The sequence below is a fragment of the Eptatretus burgeri genome, chromosome 10, assembly GCF_056783735.1.
Source record: "Eptatretus burgeri isolate ZD-2024b chromosome 10, Ebu_testis_v1, whole genome shotgun sequence".
Classification (NCBI taxonomy): Eukaryota; Metazoa; Chordata; class Myxini; order Myxiniformes; family Myxinidae; genus Eptatretus; species Eptatretus burgeri.
This window is the reverse complement of record NC_140970.1, coordinates 2,617,091-2,637,832: the sequence shown is the minus strand read 5'-3', so window position 1 is coordinate 2,637,832 and position 20,742 is coordinate 2,617,091. Positions and strand designations below refer to the sequence as shown.

At 50.2% G+C, this 20,742-nt stretch overlaps 2 protein-coding genes across 9 annotated transcripts in view; one reads left to right on the top strand and one right to left on the bottom strand.

Moving 5' to 3' along the window:
• BCOR (BCL6 corepressor) overlaps positions 1–20,742 on the bottom strand; it is a 159,958-nt gene that overhangs the window by 72,254 nt on the left and 66,962 nt on the right. The gene's annotated exons all lie outside the window — the stretch shown is intronic.
• On the top strand, positions 16,611–18,657 carry LOC147017816 (uncharacterized). Its single transcript, XM_085899873.1, is given in 3 exon segments — positions 16,611–18,179; positions 18,293–18,431; positions 18,434–18,657. Coding segments are annotated over 3 exon segments (1,848 nt in total). The 3' UTR covers positions 18,574–18,657.

Here is a 20,742-nt window from a genome sequence, read left to right as displayed (position 1 = left end):
AGATAAAGGGAGGAAGCGAGGGAGAAGAGAAAGGGAGCAAGTGAGGAAGAAGAGAAAGGGAGCGAGGGAGAAGAGAAAGGGAGCGAGGGAGTAGAGAAAGGGAGGGAGCGAGGCAGAAGAGAAAGGGAGTGAGAGAGTAGAGAAAAGGAGGGAGGGAGGGAGAGGAGAAAGGGAGATGGCGAGGAAGAAAAGAAAGGGAGGGCTTGAGGGAGAAGAGAAAGGGAGGGAGCAAGGAAGAAGAGAAAGGGAGGAAGCGAGAAAGAACAGAAAGGGAGGGAGCGAGGAAGAAGAGAAAGGAAAGGAGCGAGGAGAAGAGAAAGGGAGGCAGTGAGGTAAAAGAGAAAGGGAGGGAGCGAGGGAGAAGAGAAAGGGAGGGAGCGAGAAGAGAAAGGGAGGGAGCGAGGGAGAAGAGAAAGGGAGGGAGCGAGGGAGAAGAGAAAGGGAGGGAGCGAGGGAGAAGAGAAAGGGAGGAAGCGAGAAGAGAAAGGGAGGGAGCGAGGGAGAAGAGAAAGGGAGGGCACGAGGGAGAAGAGAAAGGGAGGGAACGAGGGAGAAGAGCAAGGGAGGGAGCGAGGGAGAAGAGAAAGGGAGGGGGCGAGGGAGAAGAGAAAGGGAGGGAGCGAGGAAGAAGAGCAAGGGAGGGAGCGAGGGAGAAGAGAAAGGGAGGGCGCGAGTGGGAGGGAAAGGGAGGGAGCAAGGGAGAAGAGAAAGGGAGGGAGCGAGGGAGAAGAGGGAGGGAGCGAGGGAGAAGAGAAAGGGAGCGAGGGAGAAGAGAAAGGGAGCGAGGGAGTAGAGAAAGGCAGGGAGCGAGGGAGAAGAGAAAGGGAGCGAGGGAGAAGAGAAAGGGAGGGAGCGAAGGAGAGGAGAAAGGGAGATGGCGAGGAAGAAGAGAAAGGGAGGACGCGAGGGAGAAGAGAAAGGGAGGGAGCAAGGAAGAAGAGAAAGGGAGGAAGCGAGGAAGAAGAGAAAGGAAAGGAGCGAGGGAGAAGAGAAAGGGAGGCAGCGAGGGAGAAGAGAAAGGGAGGGCACGAGGGAGAAGAGAAAGGGAGGGAACGAGGGAGAAGAGCAAGGGAGGGAGCGAGGGAGAAGAGAAAGGGAGGGCGCGAGGGAGAAGAGAAAGGGAGGGTGCGAGGGAGAAGAGAAAGGGAGGGCACGAGGGAGAAGAGAAAGGGAGGGCATGAGGGAGAAGAGAAAGGGAGGGCGCGAGGGAGAAGAGAAAGGGAGCGAGGGAGTAGAGAAAGCGAGGGAGCGAGGGAGAAGAGAAAGGGAGGGAGCGAGGGAGAGGAGAAAGGGAGATGGCGAGGAAGAAGAGAAAGGGAGGGCGCGAGGGAGAAGAGCAAGGGAGGGAGCAAGGAAGAAGAGAAAGGGAGGAAGCGAGAAAGAAGAGAAAGGGAGGGAGCGAGGAAGAAGAGAAAGGAAAGGAGCGAGGGAGAAGAGAAAGGGAGGTAGCGAGGGAAAAGAGAAAGGGAGGGAGCGAGGGAGAAGAGAAAGGGCGGGAGTGAGGGAGAAGACAAACGGAGGCAGCGAGAACAGAAAGGGAGGCAGCGAGGGAGAAGAGAAAGGGAGGGCACGAGGGAGAAGAGAAAGGGAGGGAACGAGGGAGAAGAGAAAGGGAGGGCGCGAGGGAGAAGAGAAAGGGAGGGAGCGAGGAAGAAGAGCAAGGGAGGGAGCGAGGGTGAAGAGAAAGGGAGGGACGTGAGGGAGAAGTGAAAGGGAGGGCGCGAGGGAGAAGAGAAAGGGAGGACGCGAGGGAGAAGAGAAAGGGAGGAGCGAGGGAGAAGAGAAAGGGAGGAAGCAAGGGAGAAGAGAAAGGGAGGGAGCGAGGGAGAAGAGAAAGGGAGGGAGCAAGGGAGAAGAGAAAGGGAGGGAGCGAGGGAGAAGAGAAAGGGAGGGAGCGAGGGAGAAGAGAAAGGGAGGGAGCGAGGGAGAAGAGAAAGGGAGGGAGCAAGGGAGAAGAGAAAGAGAGGGAGCAAGGGAGAAGAGAAAGGGAGGAGACGAGGAAGGAGAGAAAGGGAGGAGACGAGGAAGAAAAGATAGGGAGGACAGTAGGAAGAAGAGAAAGGGAGGACACAAGGAAGGAGAGAAAGGCAGGACACGAGGTAGGAGAGAAAGGCAAGAGATGAGGAGGAATAGAAAGGGAGGACAATAGGAAGAAGAGAAAGGTAGGACATGAGGAAGAAGAGAAAGGGAGGACACGAAGACTAAGATAAAGGGAGGGCGAGAGGACCACGGTAAAGGAGGGTGCGAGGACTAAGATAAAGGGAGGGCGCGAGGACTAAGATAAAGGGAGGGCGTGAGGACTAAGATAAAGGGAGGGCGCGAGGACTAAGATAAAGGGAGGGCACGAGGACGTAGATAAAGGGAAGGCGCAAGGATAAAGATAAAGGGTGGGCGCGAGAACTAAGCTAAAGGGAGGACGCGAGGACAAAGATAAAGGGAGGGCGCGATGACTAAGATAAAGGGAGGGAGCGAGGACGAAGATAAAAGGAGGAAGTGAGGACCAAGATAAAGGGAGGGCGCGAGGACTAAGATAAAGGGAGGGCGCGAGGACTAAGATAAAGGGAGGGCGCGAGGACTAAGATAAAGGGAGGATGCGGGGACTAAGATAAAGGAAGGGCAAGAGGACGAAGGTAAAGGGAGGGCGTGAGGACTAAGATAAAGGGAGGGCGCGAGGACTAAGATAAAGGGAGGAGATGAGGAAGAAAAGATAGGGAGGACAGTAGGAAGAAGAGAAAGGGAGGACACAAGGAAGGAGGGAAAGGCAGGACACGAGGTAGGAGAGAAAGGCAAGGGATGAGGAGGAATAGAAAGGGAGGACAATAGGAAGAAGAGAAAGGTAGGACATGAGGAAGAAGAGAAAGGGAGGACACGAAGACTAAGATAAAGGGAGGGCGAGAGGACGACGGTAAAGGGAGGGTGCGAGGACTAAGATAAAGGGAGGGCGCGAGGACCAAGATAAAGGGAGGGCGCGAGGACTAAGATAAAGGGAGGGCGCGAGGACTAAGATAAAGGGAGGGAGCGAGGACGAAGATAAAAGGAGGAAGTGAGGACCAAGATAAAGGGAGGGCGCGAGGACTAAGATAAAGGGAGGGCAAGAGGACGAAGGTAAAGGGAGGGCGTGAGGACTAAGATAAAGGGAGGGCGCGAGGACTAAGATAAAGGGAGAGCGAGAGGATGAAGGTAAAGGGAGGGCGTGAGGACTAAGATAACGGGAGGTCGCGTCGACAAAGATAAAGGGAGGACGCAAGGACTAAGATAAAGGGAGGGTGCGAGGACAAAGATAAAGGGAGGGCACCAGGACTAAGATAAAGGGAGGCAGCGAGGACGAAGATAAAGGGCGGGCATGGGGACTAAGATAAGGGGAGGGCGCGAAGACTAAGATAAAGGGAGGAGGCGATGACTGAGATAAAGGGCGGGCGCCAGGACTGAGATAAAGGGAGGGCATGAAGACGAAGATAAAGGGAGGGCGCGAGGACTGATATAAAGGGCGGGTGCGAGGACTAAAGGCCCGGTCACACCTTGACGTTTTAGCCAGCGATGGCAACATATTAAAATGTATGTAAAACGCTGGCTTACGTTGAACTTTTGATGTTTTTTTTTTAAAGATTCGGACGTATTCATAGCGACTTGGTCTTATGTATAACGCATTGGCAATGGACACAGAACGTTTCGTTGTGTTATAGATAACTTATACCAACGAATGCTGAACCTGTTGTCGGCCTACACAACTGATGCCCAACGATAGTCTAACTTAGGCATAGCGCGTTGCACGCATCGCCGACGATGTCGTGACGTAGCCTATTAAAAGGCGAACGCACAACGATTCGAATCATAACTGCCGTAGAAATGGAAGTGACAACATCGCGGTCACACCTTGGCGATCTTGCCAGCGTATGCCGACCTCAGAAAAATGTGTCTAAAACGTTGGGGCACGTCAAATACGGTATGAGTAAGTTTGGTATACGTGAGTACAACGCTAAAGTACGCTATCATACGTCATAGTAAGTAGAGTACGTCAAGAATTTTTAAACATGTTCAAATTTTTACGACGTACTCGGCGTATGACACACGTTCCGCATGCGATGGGGATAAGTTTTACACACGATATGTGGACGCTTACACACGTCCACAAAGGCTACTTATAAGCTACTCATAAGTCGAAGCACGTCGCGGTAATGTCTTTTTTACGCGAAACTTATTTCTAACTTATGTTTGACGTGCTTTGAACCAATTCTTTACGTAGTCCCAACACACATCGACGTATGTAGACGTATTCCAATGACGTCTTCCGGTCGATAAAAAAAAAAAAATAAATGAACGTGTTTCTAGGTTACAACTGCCATATAAAGACGTGTTCCCAGCGGTTTTGGGAATTGGTATATAAAAATTCTGCTCATAAAAGGGGAACCCAACGGTGTTTTCGAGTTCCTTTTTGAGTCGATGTCCATGTCAGCAGTAACAGTATCAGTATCAGTATCAGCATTAGTATTAGTAGTAGTTTGTTCATGTTGGCAGTAGTAGGTGAGTGTGAGGGGGAGGGTGCGGGTTATGATGGATCGTCCTTGCGTTTCACGATTTAAATGATAAACTCAACGATTTAAATGGCTGCATCTCCACTATTGAAAGTAGACGCTTGCGCTCAACAATTGGATTTTTTTCCACTCAACCACTTTTAAACGGTACCACTCAGCTATTTTCATTGTTTACAATGAACGATTTAAATGCCTGTCACTCGCCTTTGCTTTTTGACGCTGGGGTTTTGAAATTTGAAGTGTTTCTTCTGAACGTGTTAAAACGCTCAAACTCGACTATTTTAAATAGACGCTGCCGATGGACAATTGGAATCATAGCCAAGCTAGACATCGAAGTGTGAACATCCTCGTCATGCCGAAGAAAAGTTTGAAGAATGCTGCAAATAAGTGTCCTGGCCGTGGCCGTGGACGCTGAAGCAAGGACGATCCATTATACCGACGTCTTTCAGCCTATGAGTAACTTAAAAGTAACGTCTGTCGACGTGTGGCAACGATCGCGTAACGTGCCAACAACACGTTAATCATAGGTTAGAAATAAGTTTCAGGTACGCTAAACATTACCTCGGCGTGTCTCAACTTATGATTAACTTACAAGTAGCATGTGTTGACGTCTGTCAACGATCGCAGACCGTGCATACAACTTGTGGCCAGCGTAGCGGAACGTGTGAGTGATATGCCGGCATACGTCGTGAAATTTCAAGCATGAAAAAATTTGAGGACAACCAAAAAGTACAACGTTTAAAGCCAACGTACAACGACGTATGGCAGCGTTTTTCAGCGTGCTCTCAATGTTATCAAAACTTACCCATAACGTATTCAACGTGTGCCAGCGTTTTAGAAAAAAAATTCAAAAACCAGCATACGTTGCTAAAACGTCAAGGTGTGACCAGGCCTTGAGATAAAGGGAGGGCGAGAGGATGAAGGTAAAGGGAGTGCGAGAGGACTAAGATAACGGGAGGTCGTGTTGACAAAGATAAAGGGAGGACGTGAGGTCTCAGATAAAGGGAGAGTGAAAGAACTAAGATAAAGGGAGGGCGTGAGGTGTCAGATAAAGGGAGAGTGGAAGGACTAAGATAAAGGGAAGGCACAATACAAATACGAAGGGAAGACGCAATACTAAGATCAAGGAATGGTGCGAGGAGTATGATAAAGGGAGGGTGCGAGGAGCCAAGGACAAAGATAAAGGGAAAGGGTGAGGAGCCGAGGACAAAGATAAAGGGAGGAAGTGAAAAGCCAAGGACTAAGATAAATGGAGGAAGCGAGGAGCCAAGGACGAATATAAAGGGAGGTCACGAGAAGCCGAGGACTAAGATAAAAGGAGGGACTCAGGAGCCGAGGATGCTGATAAAGGGAGGGAGTGTGGACTAAAATAAAAGGAGGACGCGTGGACTAAGATAAAGGGAGGGCACATGGACGATGATAAAGGGAACGCACGAGGACCAAGATAAAGGGAGGGCGCGAGGACGAAGATAAAGGGAGGGCGTGAGGACTAAGATAAAGGGAGGGCGCAAAGACTAAGATAAAGGGAGGGCGTGAGGACGAAGGTAAAGGGAGGGCGCGAGGACCAAGATAAAGGGAGGGTGCGAGGACTAAGATAAAGGGAGGACGCTAGGACCAAGATAAAGGGAGGGCGAGAGGACTAAGATAAAGGGAGGGCATGAGGACTAAGAGATAGGGATTGCGCGAGGACTAAGATAAAGGAATTACGTGAGGACTAATATAAAGGGAGGATTCGAAGACTAAGACAAAGGGAAGGCGCAAGGAATATGACAAAGAGAGGATGCGAGGGCTAAGAAAAGAGGAGGCCACGAGGCCTAATATAAGGGAAGGGCATGAGGATGAATATTATGGGAGGGCACAAGGCCTAATATAAGAGGAGGCCACGAGGTCTAATATAAGGGAAGGGCCGAAGCACTGAGATGAAGGTACGATGCAAGGATGAAGAAAAATTGAGAGCGTGAGGACCAAGATAAAGGGATTGCACGAGGACTACGATAAAGCGATTGTGTGAAGACTAAGAAAAAGGGATTTGGCGAGGAATAAGATAAAGGGATTATAAGATAAAATATAAGGGGAGGGTGTGAGGAGTTATGTAAAGGGATTGCAGGAGGAAGAAAATACACCAGGGATGGGGGACAGGGAGAAGACAAGGGAGGAGAGGGGAGGGGGAAGATAAAGCCAAGTCGCGAGGGAGCCGATTACGGAAGGCCATGAGAGGGTAGATAATGGGAGAGCATGAGGAAGGACAGAAGGGAGTTTGCGGGGGAGTAGATAAGGGGAGGTCACGAGGGAGTGTATGAGAGGAGGGAATGAGTGTGGAGATACAGGGAGGGTATGAGAGTAGATAATGGGTGTGCGAGAGGGAGTAGATAAAGGGAGGTGTTGAGGGAGGGCATAAAAGGCGGCGGCGATGGTGAAGATATGAAGGAGGTGGCGATGGTGCAGATGAAAGGAGGGGAAGATGATTTTTTAAAAGGAAGGGATGATGGCGTGTATGCAAGGTAGGGATGATGGTGTAGAGAAAGGGAGGACGTGAGGGACAAGATAAAACCAGGGCTTGAGTGAGAATGCAAAGGGAAGGAGTGATAGAGAATGAAAAGGGAGGATGCGAGGACCAAGATAAAGGGAGGGTGTGAGGAAGAAGATAAAGGGAGGTTGTGAGGACCAAGATAAAGGGAGGATGTGAGGAAGAAGATAAAGGGAGGGTGTGAGGACCAAGATAAAGGGAGGGTGTGAGGGAAACATAAAGGGAGGTCGCCAGGACTGAGTTAAAAGGAGGGCGTGAGGACCAAGATAAAGGGAAGGCACAATACAAAGATGAAGAGAAGGTGAAATACAAAGATGAAGGGAAGGTGCAATCCAAAGATGAAGGGAAGGTGCAATCCAAAGATGAAGGGAAGGTGCAATCCAAAGATGAAGGGAAGGCACAATACAAAGATGAAGGGAAGGCACAATACAAAGATGAAGGGAAGGCACAATACAAAGATAAAGGGAAGGCACAATACAAAGACAAAGGGAAGGCACAATACAAAGACAAAGGGAAGGTGCAATTCCAAGATCAAGGTATGGTGCGAGAACTATGATAAAGGAAGGATGCGAGGACATGGATAAAGGGAGGGCGCGTGGACCAAGCTAAAGAGAGGGCGAGAGGACGAAGATAAAAGCAGGAAGTGAGGACCAAGATAAAGGGAGGGCACGAGAACCAAGATAAAGGGAGGGCGCGAGAACCAAGATAAAGGGAGGGTGCGAGGACTAAGATAAAGGGAGGACGCAAGGACTAAGATAAAGGGAGGGCGAGAGGATGAAGGTAAAGGGAGGGCGAGAGGACTAACATAAAGGGAGGACGCGAGGACTAAGATAAAGGGAGGGCGCGAGGACTAAGATAAAGGGAGGGCACGAGAACTAAAATAAAGGGAGGGCACGAGAACTAAGATAAAGGGAGGACGCGAGGACTACGATAAAGGGAGGGCGAGAGGACGAGGGTAAAGGGAGGGCGCGAGGACTAGGATAAAGGGAGGGCGCGAGGACTAACATAAAGGGAGGACGCGAGGACTAAGATAAAGGGAGGGCGAGAGGACGAAGGTAAAGGGAGGGTGCGAGGACTAAGATAAAGGGAGGGCGCGAGGACTAAGATAAAGGGAGGGCGCGAGGACTAAGATAAAGGGAGGACGCGAGGACTAAGATAAAGGGAGGACGCGAGGACTTAGATAAAGGGAGGGCGCGAGGACTAAGATAAAGGGAGGACGCGAGGATTAAGATAAAGGGAGGGCGAGAGGACGAAGGTAAAGGGAGGGCGCGAGGACTAGGATAAAGGGAGGGCTCGAGGACTAAGATAAAAGGAGGACGCGAGGACTAAGATAAAGGGAGGGCGAGAGGACGAAGGTAAAGGGAGGGCGCGAGGACTAAGATAAAGAGAGGACGCGAGGACGAAGATAAAGGGAGGGCACGAGGACCAAGATAAAGGGAGGGCGAGAGGACGAAGATAAAAGGAGGAAGTGAGGACCAAGATAAAGGGAGGGCGTGAGGACCAAGATAAAGGGCGGGCGCGAGGACTACGATAAAGGGAGGGCGAGAGGACGAAGATAAAAGGAGGAAGTGAGGACCAAGATAAAGGGAGGGCGCGAGGACCAAGATAAAGGGAGGACTCGAGGACCAAGATAAAGGGAGGGGGCGAGGACCAAGATAAAGGGAGGGTGTGAGGACCAAGATAAAGGGCGGGCGCGAGGACTAAGATAAAGGGAGGACGCGAGGACTATGATAAAGGGAGGGCGAGAGGACGAAGATAAAAGGAGGAAGTGAGGACCAAGATAAAGGGAGGGCGCGAGGACCAAGATAAAGGGAGGACGCGAGGACCAAGATAAAGGGAGGGCGCGAGGACCGAGATAAAGGGAGGGCGCGAGGACCGAGATAAAGGGAGGGCGCGAGGACCGAGATAAAGGGAGGGCGCGAGGACCGAGATAAAGGGAGGGCACGACGGAGACGACGAAAGGCGGGCACGACGGAGACGACGAAAGGCGGGCACGACGGAGACGACGAAAGGCGGGCACGACGGAGACGACGAAAGGCGGGCACGACGGAGACGACGAAAGGCGGGCACGACGGAGACGACGAAAGGCGAGCACGACGGAGACGACGAAAGGCGAGCACGGCGGAGACGACGAAAGGCGGCACGACGGAGACGACGAAAGGCGGGCACGACGGAGACGACGAAAGGCGGGCACGACGGAGACGACGAAAGGCGGGCACGACGGAGACGACGAAAGGCGGGCACGACGGAGACGACGAAAGGCGGGCACGACGGAGACGACGAAAGGCGGGCACGACGGAGACGACGAAAGGCGGGCACGACGGAGACGACGAAAGGCGGGCACGACGGAGACGACGAAAGGCGGGCACGACGGAGACGACGAAAGGCGGGCACGACGGAGACGACGAAAGGCGGGCACGACGGAGACGACGAAAGGCGAGCACGACGGAGACGACGAAAGGCGAGCACGACGGAGACGACGAAAGGCGGCACGACGGAGACGACGAAAGGCGGCACGACGGAGATGACGAAAGGCGGGCACGACGGAGACGATGAAAGGCGGGTATGACAGATGTTTAAGGGCGGGCATGAGGAAGAAGATAAAGGGAGGGCACGAGAGCGAGCAAAACACAAGGGAGAAGATAAAGTGACCAAGATAAAGGGAGGGCGCGAGGACCGAGATAAAGGGAGGGCGCGAGGACCGAGATAAAGGGAGGGCGCGAGGACCGAGATAAAGGGAGGGCGCGAGGACCGAGATAAAGGGAGGGCGCGAGGACCGAGATAAAGGGAGGGCGCGAGGACCGAGATAAAGGGAGGGCGCGAGGACCGAGACAAAGGGAGGGAGCGAGGACTGAGATAAAGGGAGGGCACGACGGAGACGACGAAAGGCGGGCACGACGGAGACGACGAAAGGCGGGCACGACGGAGACGACGAAAGGCGGGCACGACGGAGACGACGAAAGGCGGGCACGACGGAGACGACGAAAGGCGGGCACGACGGAGACGACGAAAGGCGGGCACGACGGAGACGACGAAAGGCGGGCACGACGGAGACGGCGAAAGGCGGGCACGACGGAGACGACGAAAGGCGGGCACGACGGAGACGACGAAAGGCGGGCACGACGGAGACGACGAAAGGCGGGCACGACGAAAGGCGGGCACGACGGAGACGACGAAAGGCGGGCACGACGGAGACGACGAAAGGCGGGCACGACGGAGACGACGAAAGGCGGGCACGACGGAGACGACGAAAGGCGGGCACGACGGAGACGACGAAAGGCGGGCACGACGGAGACGGCGAAAGGCGGGCACGACGGAGACGGCGAAAGGCGGGCACGACGGAGACGACGAAAGGCGGGCACGACGGAGACGACGAAAGGCGGGCACGACGGAGACGACGAAAGGCGGGCACGACGGAGACGACGAAAGGCGGGCACGACGAAAGGCGGGCACGACGGAGACGACGAAAGGCGGGCACGACGGAGACGACGAAAGGCGAGCACGACGGAGACGACGAAAGGCGAGCACGACGGAGACGACGAAAGGCGAGCACGACGGAGACGACGAAAGGCGGCACGACGGAGATGACGAAAGGCGGGCACGACGGAGACGATGAAAGGCGGGTATGACAGATGTTTAAGGGCGGGCATGAGGAAGAAGATAAAGGGAGGGAACGAGAGCGAGCAAAACACAAGGGAGAAGATAAAGTGACGATGCAAAGGATAGTAAAAAGGGAGCAAGGGGTAATAAGATGGAGGAAGAAGATGAGGAGAGGAGGAATGGTGAAGAGAATGCAAAGGTAAGAGGGAAAAAAAGGAAGATAGAGGGTGCGGAGAACATTTAGGGAACCAAGATAAAGGGAGGGCGAGAGGATGAAGATAAAAGGAGGAAGTGAGGACCAAGATAAAGGGAGGGCGTGAGGACCAAGATAAAGGGCGGGCGCGAGGACTACGATAAAGGGAGGGCGAGAGGACGAAGATAAAAGGAGGAAGTGAGGACCAAGATAAAGGGAGGGCGCGAGGACCAAGATAAAGGGAGGACTCGAGGACCAAGATAAAGGGAGGGGGCGAGGACCAAGATAAAGGGAGGGTGTGAGGACCAAGATAAAGGGCGGGCGCGAGGACTAAGATAAAGGGAGGACGCGAGGACTATGATAAAGGGAGGGCGAGAGGACGAAGATAAAAGGAGGAAGTGAGGACCAAGATAAAGGGAGGGCGCGAGGACCAAGATAAAGGGAGGACGCGAGGACCAAGATAAAGGGAGGGCGCGAGGACCGAGATAAAGGGAGGGCGCGAGGACCGAGATAAAGGGAGGGCGCGAGGACCAAGATAAAGGGAGGGCGCGAGGACCGAGATAAAGGGAGGGCGCGAGGACCGAGATAAAGGGAGGGCGCGAGGACCGAGATAAAGGGAGGGCGCGAGGACCGAGATAAAGGGAGGGCGCGAGGACCGAGACAAAGGGAGGGAGCGAGGACCGAGATAAAGGGAGGGCACGACGGAGACGACGAAAGGCGGGCACGACGGAGACGACGAAAGGCGGGCACGACGGAGACGACGAAAGGCGGGCACGACGGAGACGACGAAAGGTGGGCACGACGGAGACGACGAAAGGCGGGCACGACGGAGACGACGAAAGGCGGGCACGACGGAGACGACGAAAGGCGGGCACGACGGAGACGACGAAAGGCGGGCACGACGGAGACGACGAAAGGCGGGCACGACGGAGACGACGAAAGGCGGGCACGACGGAGACGACGAAAGGCGAGCACGACGGAGACGACGAAAGGCGAGCACGACGGAGACGACGAAAGGCGGCACGACGGAGATGACGAAAGGCGGGCACGACGGAGACGACGAAAGGCGAGCACGACGGAGACGACGAAAGGCGGGCACGAAGGAGACGACGAAAGGCGGGCACGACGGAGACGACGAAAGGCGGGCACGACGGAGACGACGAAAGGCGGGCACGACGGAGACGACGAAAGGCGGGCACGACGGAGACGACGAAAGGCGGGCACGACGGAGACGACGAAAGGCGAGCACGACGGAGACGACGAAAGGCGGCACGACGGAGATGACGAAAGGCGGGCACGACGGAGACGATGAAAGGCGGGTATGACAGATGTTTAAGGGCGGGCATGAGGAAGAAGATAAAGGGAGGGCACGAGAGCGAGCAAAACACAAGGGAGAAGATAAAGTGACCAAGATAAAGGGAGGGCGCGAGGACCGAGATAAAGGGAGGGCGCGAGGACCGAGATAAAGGGAGGGCGCGAGGACCGAGATAAAGGGAGGGCGCGAGGACCGAGATAAAGGGAGGGCGCGAGGACCGAGATAAAGGGAGGGCGCGAGGACCGAGATAAAGGGAGGGCGCGAGGACCGAGATAAAGGGAGGGCGCGAGGACCGAGACAAAGGGAGGGAGCGAGGACCGAGATAAAGGGAGGGCACGACGGAGACGACGAAAGGCGGGCACGACGGAGACGACGAAAGGCGGGCACGACGGAGACGACGAAAGGCGGGCACGACGGAGACGACGAAAGGCGGGCACGACGGAGACGACGAAAGGCGGGCACGACGGAGACGACGAAAGGCGGGCACGACGGAGACGACGAAAGGCGGGCACGACGGAGACGACGAAAGGCGGGCACGACGGAGACGACGAAAGGCGGGCACGACGGAGACGACGAAAGGCGGGCACGACGGAGACGACGAAAGGCGGGCACGACGGAGACGACGAAAGGCGGGCACGACGGAGACGACGAAAGGCGGGCACGACGGAGACGGCGAAAGGCGGGCACGACGGAGACGACGAAAGGCGGGCACGACGGAGACGACGAAAGGCGGGCACGACGGAGACGACGAAAGGCGGGCACGACGGAGACGGCGAAAGGCGGGCACGACGGAGACGGCGAAAGGCGGGCACGACGGAGACGACGAAAGGCGGGCACGACGGAGACGACGAAAGGCGGGCACGACGGAGACGACGAAAGGCGGGCACGACGGAGACGACGAAAGGCGGGCACGACGGAGACGACGAAAGGCGGGCACGACGAAAGGCGGGCACGACGGAGACGACGAAAGGCGGGCACGACGGAGACGACGAAAGGTGAGCACGACGGAGACGACGAAAGGCGAGCACGACGGAGACGACGAAAGGCGGCACGACGGAGATGACGAAAGGCGGGCACGACGGAGACGATGAAAGGCGGGTATGACAGATGTTTAAGGGCGGGCATGAGGAAGAAGATAAAGGGAGGGCACGAGAGCGAGCAAAACACAAGGGAGAAGATAAAGTGACGATGCAAAGGATAGTAAAAAGGGAGCAAGGGGTAATAAGATGGAGGAAGAAGATGAGGAGAGGAGGAATGGTGAAGAGAATGCAAAGGTAAGAGGGAAAAAAGGAAGATAGAGGGTGCGGAGAACATTTAGGGAACATGAGTGCAGCCAGGATTTCTCAAGGGGCTTTTGACCCTCATAAGTATATGATGCTATAGACCAGTGTTTTTTGACCGTATGAGGAACCAAAGCTGCAGTGGCAAACTTTTTGAATCAACTAATGTCACTCTTATTAAAAATGCAATTATTTCAGACTGAAATCCATCCGACAGGATGGTTCCGAGGTATCACACTTACCCTTGGAGCTGGCTAGCTTGGTTCGATTATATTGATCCAAATATAAACTGAGGTTGGTGCTTTGCAGGTGTTGCATTGTAAGCTACACCATCCTCCACATGGACATTTAGCTCGATGTCCCATCTGATAGCAATAGTTGGTGCATATTAAAGATCCTCGTCTTGTACAAACAGTTGGCAAGCTATCGCCCATACCATCAACAAATTCCTATCAGCTTGAGTCGAATGTCAGGCATGGCCAGCTGGTTCGTGAAAGACGGGCCAAAAACGCTCCCGGCTGACCAAGAAAAGGTAAAAAAAGAGCTAATTAGATTTTATTTCCAGAAATTTAAAGGGTTTTTTTTTTTTTACATGCCCAAACTATATACGAGATGTGTTCAAAAAGTATCCAACCTTAATTTTTCGTGCGTAAACAAATGAAGCTAGGGAGGTGTGGTTTGGTGCACGTATGTAGGCGATCCTAATTTGTATGCGTGAATATTTTCCCGCCTGCAGAAGCTGTCAGTCGCCGACAGATCGCCGATGAGTGAGGAAGTGTAAGTGAGCGCCGTCGGATTTTCGTTTTTGACAAAATGACGGAAAAACTTGAACAACGCTACTGCATCAAATTTTGTGTAAAGCTTGGCGATTCCCAAGTGGAAACGATCCGCAAGATTCAACAGGCCTTCGGGAACGAAGCAATGGGCACCAGACAGATAAAAGTGTGGTACAACCGCTTCAAAGATGGTCGCACATCAGTGGAAAGTGAAGCACGTTCTGGTAGGCCCTCAACATCCTGAAATGAGATCGTCATTGACCAAGTGAGGACCCTGCTGATGCAGGATCGTCGAATCACGATCAGAGAACTTGCAGATGAGGCGGGCATCAGCATTGGATCCGTTCATTCCATTGTGACTGAGGATTTGGGCTTAAGGAGAATCTCAGCGAAGATCGTGCCAAAGCTGCTAACGATCGAGCAGAAGCAACTCTGTTTGGAGATCGCACAGGACATGCTGGAGACTGAACAGCGATCCCAACTTCTTCAACACAGTGATCACTGGCGATGAGGCAATCATTTTGTCAAAAACGAAAATCCGACGGCGCTCACTTACACTTCCTCACTCATCGGCGGTCCGTCGGCGACCGACAGCTTCTGCAGGCGGGAAAATATTCACGCATACGGATTAGGATCGCCTACATACGTGCACCAAACCACGTCTCCCTAGCTTCATTTGTTTACGCACGAAAAATTAAGGTTGGATACTTTTTGAACACACCTCGTATACATTAAATTCGTGATTTTATTTAAATTTTCAAACAATGCAATAGTTATTAAATGGTATGCTTGGCAAGTGTTTTAGCAATGGTTGTGAGCCCTCGATGCAAAAACAAGAGGTCAGGAAAGTCTCCCTGGGCACATCAATCGTTAGCAAATGTTATGGTTAGCAAAGCAATGGTTGGTAAATGATTTAGCAATGGTTGGAGGAAACCTGGCGTTGGCTTAACAGTTAAGGTGGCTGGCTTAAGATCTGAGGATCTTGAGTTTGAGCCCCTGTTGTGTCGTTGAAATAACAGTGAGGGGAATTAGCTCCATAGTGGGGCAATATTGTTACACACTGGACAAAAGTGCCAATAATTTTTGTAGTTACCTATGGACTTACTTAATAAAGAAATCCCATGCTCCAAAATATCGGACCATATTTTCATGTGATTATGGGTCAAAATCCAAGATGGCGGCCGAAAAAAAAAAAAAAAAAAATCGAGAAATAATTATAACTTCGCTAATATTGGTCGTAAAAAATATGTGTAAACTATCTATTTGTAGGTAATGATGCCCAGGGAGTCGATTGGAACCATCAGATTTGGAATTAGATCATCAGGAACTAAGATAATGGTCACATGTAGAAAAAATATGGGTCGCTCAATATGAAAATTGACGGTTCACGTTACATGTTTTAATGACTTTTTTTGTTGCGCTCAAATAAGTTGTGTACATGTTGACTATCATCTTTCCTATATCATGTATTTATTTGTAGGCAAATTGATAATTTGATGATGCATATTTCACTTTGTCTAACGCCCTCATAGAAGATTCATCTGGAAGTAATTGTATATTATGTGGCGGTTGGATAATGTTTATTTTCTTTGTTACAGGTTGTAAACAGCCCTGAATCTACTGTTCAGTGAAACATCACACCATGGACTGGACAATTTGTGTCATTTTCCAGAACAGTAGATACACTTCACCTCTTTCATGTCCAAAGAACAGACAGAACCGCAATGCCGACAACGTCTATAAGGACTTTCTTGACAACGTCAGAGAGTTCGAAGAGATAGGTGCATTGCCGGTGGATGTTGATTTTGGCGAACATGGCACCCCAGAATGTTTTGCAGAAAACAACGCTTCTTGGCATCGGGCATGCCACCAAAAGTTTAATAAAAGTAAACTTGAACGAGAGCTGAATAAAAAAACGTAAACAACAAGACGATCAAAAAGCTCCAGATACCAGCGCATCCCAGCGATCAAAGCGAGTCAACGGGATCAAGCAAGGACACTTGTTTATTCTGTGATGAGAGTGGCCCCAGAAAACTGCATGAATATGCAACTAAATGTACAGAGTACAATTTAAAGTTAATGGCCACCGAAATGCAAGACGGCAAAGTACTTGCAAAAAACACTATGTGGGGATCTGGTCACAAATGAACTCAAGTACCATATAGAATGTCTGACAAAGTACCAAAATGACTATCGTGGTTACAGGCGACAGAATAGTCCAACAAAGGCCGACCAACGTGAGCTGAATCAACGAGCCAAAATGATCAATTCAAGAGTATTTGTTGAACTTGTAACATACATGGAGGAATCTGCCGAGGAGGGGACATACCAATTCAAACTGTCAAACTATCGGACCGACTGAAAAACCTGAGTCCTTGAAGAGATGGATGATCGCTGGTCCTGAACAAGCTCAAGTGGTCACATCTTTTGAAAACGAATACTTGGCTTCCAACGATGCCGATCTTCAGTACCACCATCACGACGAAGGATTGTCTGCACAGAAGTTATTCCAGCAGCAAACAAACAACCTCATTCAGACGATCAATGCGTATGGAAATCCATTCTCTGATGACTACCAAGAACTCTTGGTTCTTCATACACGTCAATGCGCTGACCAGGAAGTAGTTAATGCTATGAAAGGATTAGAAGCTCTTGGAAATGCTCAGTACAACATATTTAAGAAGGAGGTCTTCACAGAACAAAGCAAGTCTATTCACGAGTCAATCAAAAAGAACAAACTGCATTTGTTCCAAACACCAAAACTAAAGAAAACCTCCAAAACGAAAGAGCTCACAGCCATTCAAAGTGATGCAAGCCTTTTTGGTCGACTGTACATCGCAAATCAACAGCGGGATGGAGATCTAGACATATTTTTCTCGCATGAAAATCAATTGTACCCTCCCAGTATGTCGGATCATGGAAAACTTCGGACGGGCACCAAGTCAGATTTGATTAGGTGCATTGAAGTATTCGAACAAGGTGAACAAGACGAACTTCCAAGGACAGTGGACTGTAAGATATTTGATGGTGCCGTCCTAGCCCATACTTTGTCAGCTGCTACTGCTACTACCTTTGATGACTACGCACAGTCTATGTGCTTGCCATTTCTTTTGCGTGAGCTACAGTATGTCAGAGACAGGATAGATGTCGTCTGGGACCAATACTTACCAAGCAGCATCAAGGCATCCACAAGAGAACGAAGAGGCAGTGGTGTGCGCCTCAAGGTCAATCCAAGAACAAAGATACCTTCCAAGTGGAACGATTTCCTGTTGGATTCATCCAATAAAGATGAACTCTTCTCATTTTTGACACAGAAAGTGGCTGATGGCGACTGGCCTGCTGAAAAAGGCATCTACATAACGAATGGCACTACAGTTGTTTCCAGAGGCACAAGTCACGTGATGTCAGACTGCACACACGAAGAAGCAGACAGCAGGATTGTGTTCCATATTGTACATGCTCTGCAGCATGGGGCCAAGAAAGTACAAGTGCGTACGGTTGACACAGATGTGCTTGTGATCCTTGTCGGCCATTTATTCGATCTGCTGGAACTGCAACCTGACCTGGAGCTCTGTGTAGCATTTGGTGTTGGCAAAAACTTTTGTGTTCACAGCCTCAACGCCATATCTGTAAGCCTTGGAGAAAGGATCGCTCGGGCACTTCCTGTATTCCACGCATTTTCAGGGAGTGATACCACCTCGTATTTTTTCGGGAAGGGCAAAAATAGTGCCTGGCAATCATGGAAAAGCTACCATTTGGTTACTGAAGCCTTCCTCTTCATCTGGAATCATCCCTTTGAAACGTTGGATACTACTGGATCGCCTCAATTTAAACACCTTGAATGCTTCACAACCGTCATGTATGACAAAACAAGCAATGACGCCGACATAAACGATGCGAGGCGGGAGTTGTTCTCCAAGAAAAGCAGACCTCTTGAAAATATTCCACCAACTAAGGTACTTCGTACTAAAGGTATTAAGCAGAATGCTTGAATTAAATAGCAAGATTGAAAGTTAGTGTATACCCAATCAGTTTGTCTTATAGCAATGTACATACTACTTTGTTGCAGGATGCACTGGTACAACATGTCAAGAGAGATATCCTTCAGGCTGGAATTTGGTCAGCAAGTCGGCAGGCCCACGTTATCATACCGTCGCCTGAAGCGTTTGGATGGAGTTTACAAGCTGACCAATGGGAACCAATTTGGATGAAATACCAGAAGCTGCAAAAGCTTGCACTGAACTTATCAAATGTGGCTGTAAATCCGAGCGTGGTTGTCGCATCTGCAAATGTATCAAATCTGGGCTGAACTGCACTGACCTGTGTAGCTGCAATTGCGAAAAGAACTAATTTGCTTGTGTTCATTAGTGTACATCATATACACATGTACATGATATAATGGTTCAGTTTTTATTAAAATATGTATCCAGCAAAGTATGTCTCGTATAACAAATGTGTCTCGCGAAACGTCAATGTTCGTATTGAGCGACCCATATTTTTTCTACATGTGACCATTATCTTAGTTCCTGATGATCTAATCCCAAATCTGATGGTTCCAATCGACTCCCTGGGCATCATTACCTACAAATAGATAGTTTACACATATTTTTACGACCAATATGAGCGAAGTTATAATTATTTATCGATTTAAAAAAAAATTCGGCCGCCATCTTGGATTTTGACCCATAATCACATGAAAATATGGTCCGATTTTTTGGAGCATGGGATTTATTTATTAAGTCCATAGGTAACCACAAAAAACATTGGCACTTTTGTCCAGCGTGTAACGATGTTTTCCCTTATTCCCCTCACTAACACCAGGGGGTTGATTCGGCCTGTCATCCTTCCGAGGTCGGCAAAATGAGTACCAGCTTACTGGGGTAATAAGCCATTTGAGTATCCTGCGTCGGAGTCGCGACCCGTCCAGGCCTGTACTCCACAGCCAAATGAAACTGCCACGGCAGCCTTATGCACCTCATGGCGTGAAAGAAATGGTTATTATTTATTATTAATGGTTGAAGGCCCTAAATCTCAAACAAGACAGGACAGTCTCCTTTGACATATCTCGGGCATTCAACACAGTTTGGCATCATGCTTGCTTCCCAAGCCCTCTGGCTGTGGCACACAAGGCGGCTTTAATTCCTGGCTTTATGACTTTCTTCACTCATGCAGGCAACGTGTTGCTATCAATTGAACCCTCTCCTCTCTTCTCAGGATAAGTGAGTGTTCTTGGTGGAGGGTGGAATTCCCCAAGGCAGTGTCTTTGGTCCAGTCCTATTCCTCATCCACATAAACGACATCTTGAATGCTCTGGGGAAAAAAAAAACCTTCATTTTTTCAGGTGATTCCACACTGTGTTGAACACCAAATCATCCCACTGATAAGCAGTCAGTAGCTGCATCACTTTCTGCCGATCTGGAAATTATTAGACACTCATCTGAGAAATGGAACATTTTTCAATCCTGGCAAATATCAGTCACCCTGTTGCCCCTGAAGGATCATCAAAATAACCCACCTATCTATTTCCCTGATGAGCCACCAATACATCAGTCAATACCTCTCCGAGACTGAGCATGAAGAGGTCTTAGCTGATGTGTACAATCAACTGAGATTTTGAAAAACAACTCTTTTGTTCCTTATTTCTCCCGTCTGTGGAACCACTTTCCTGAGGCTTTTCTATCCCACTATTCCTTCTAAAGAGTCTCGGGGTATAAGCAGCAGTGTACTACAATATTATGTCATCACCCATCCATATCAAGTCTTTGCCACCTCCATTAACCATACCTAGCCCAAGCTTCTTACTGCATTTCCAAACTTGGCGAAAGAAAGACAATAACATAATCGCTCATAAAATAATAATATTGAATTGCCCTGACTATGTGCCAGTTACTCCAAGGTGATTTATTCACCAATTTCTGTGACCTTGCTGTCTTTCATAAAACTTTCACTTTTTATTTGGACTCTTGCTTACCTGTCCAACATTGATCTGTGTTGGTTTTCAAGCCAAAATTAGTTGCCATCGGCAGGTGAAGATTGCCATTTTGATACAAAAGGCTTCATAGGAAGTTGAGTTGATCGCAAAATTCAGGTGAACCCCACCATGTTGGTAAAACACGCAAGGCCTAATGGAAAGTTGGGAGAACACTATACTTTGTCAAGGTTCATGTGTCTTGTCAAAACTAGACCCACTTGCTCCATAAATGGCAAACTCCCAAAGCAATGGCTTTATTTGCTTTCCATCATGGGTACCATACCTTTGTCAAAATATCAACTAAAGAGGGTGGAAATCTTTTGGTTGATAAAACCTATCGCCCTCTTGAGAAGTTGAATGGTTGTTAGCTATAACATTAGCATGTACATTTGACTGTATAAACCTTTGATGACTTTTTTGAGGAGAATTTTCACCAAAAATGTTTGTCTGCCAGTTGAGTCAAATTTGTGTTTGTAAATGTATGATGTCTTTGAAGACAACCAGTCAGATAAATAGATGGATAGAGCCGAATCATATTACTGGGATAA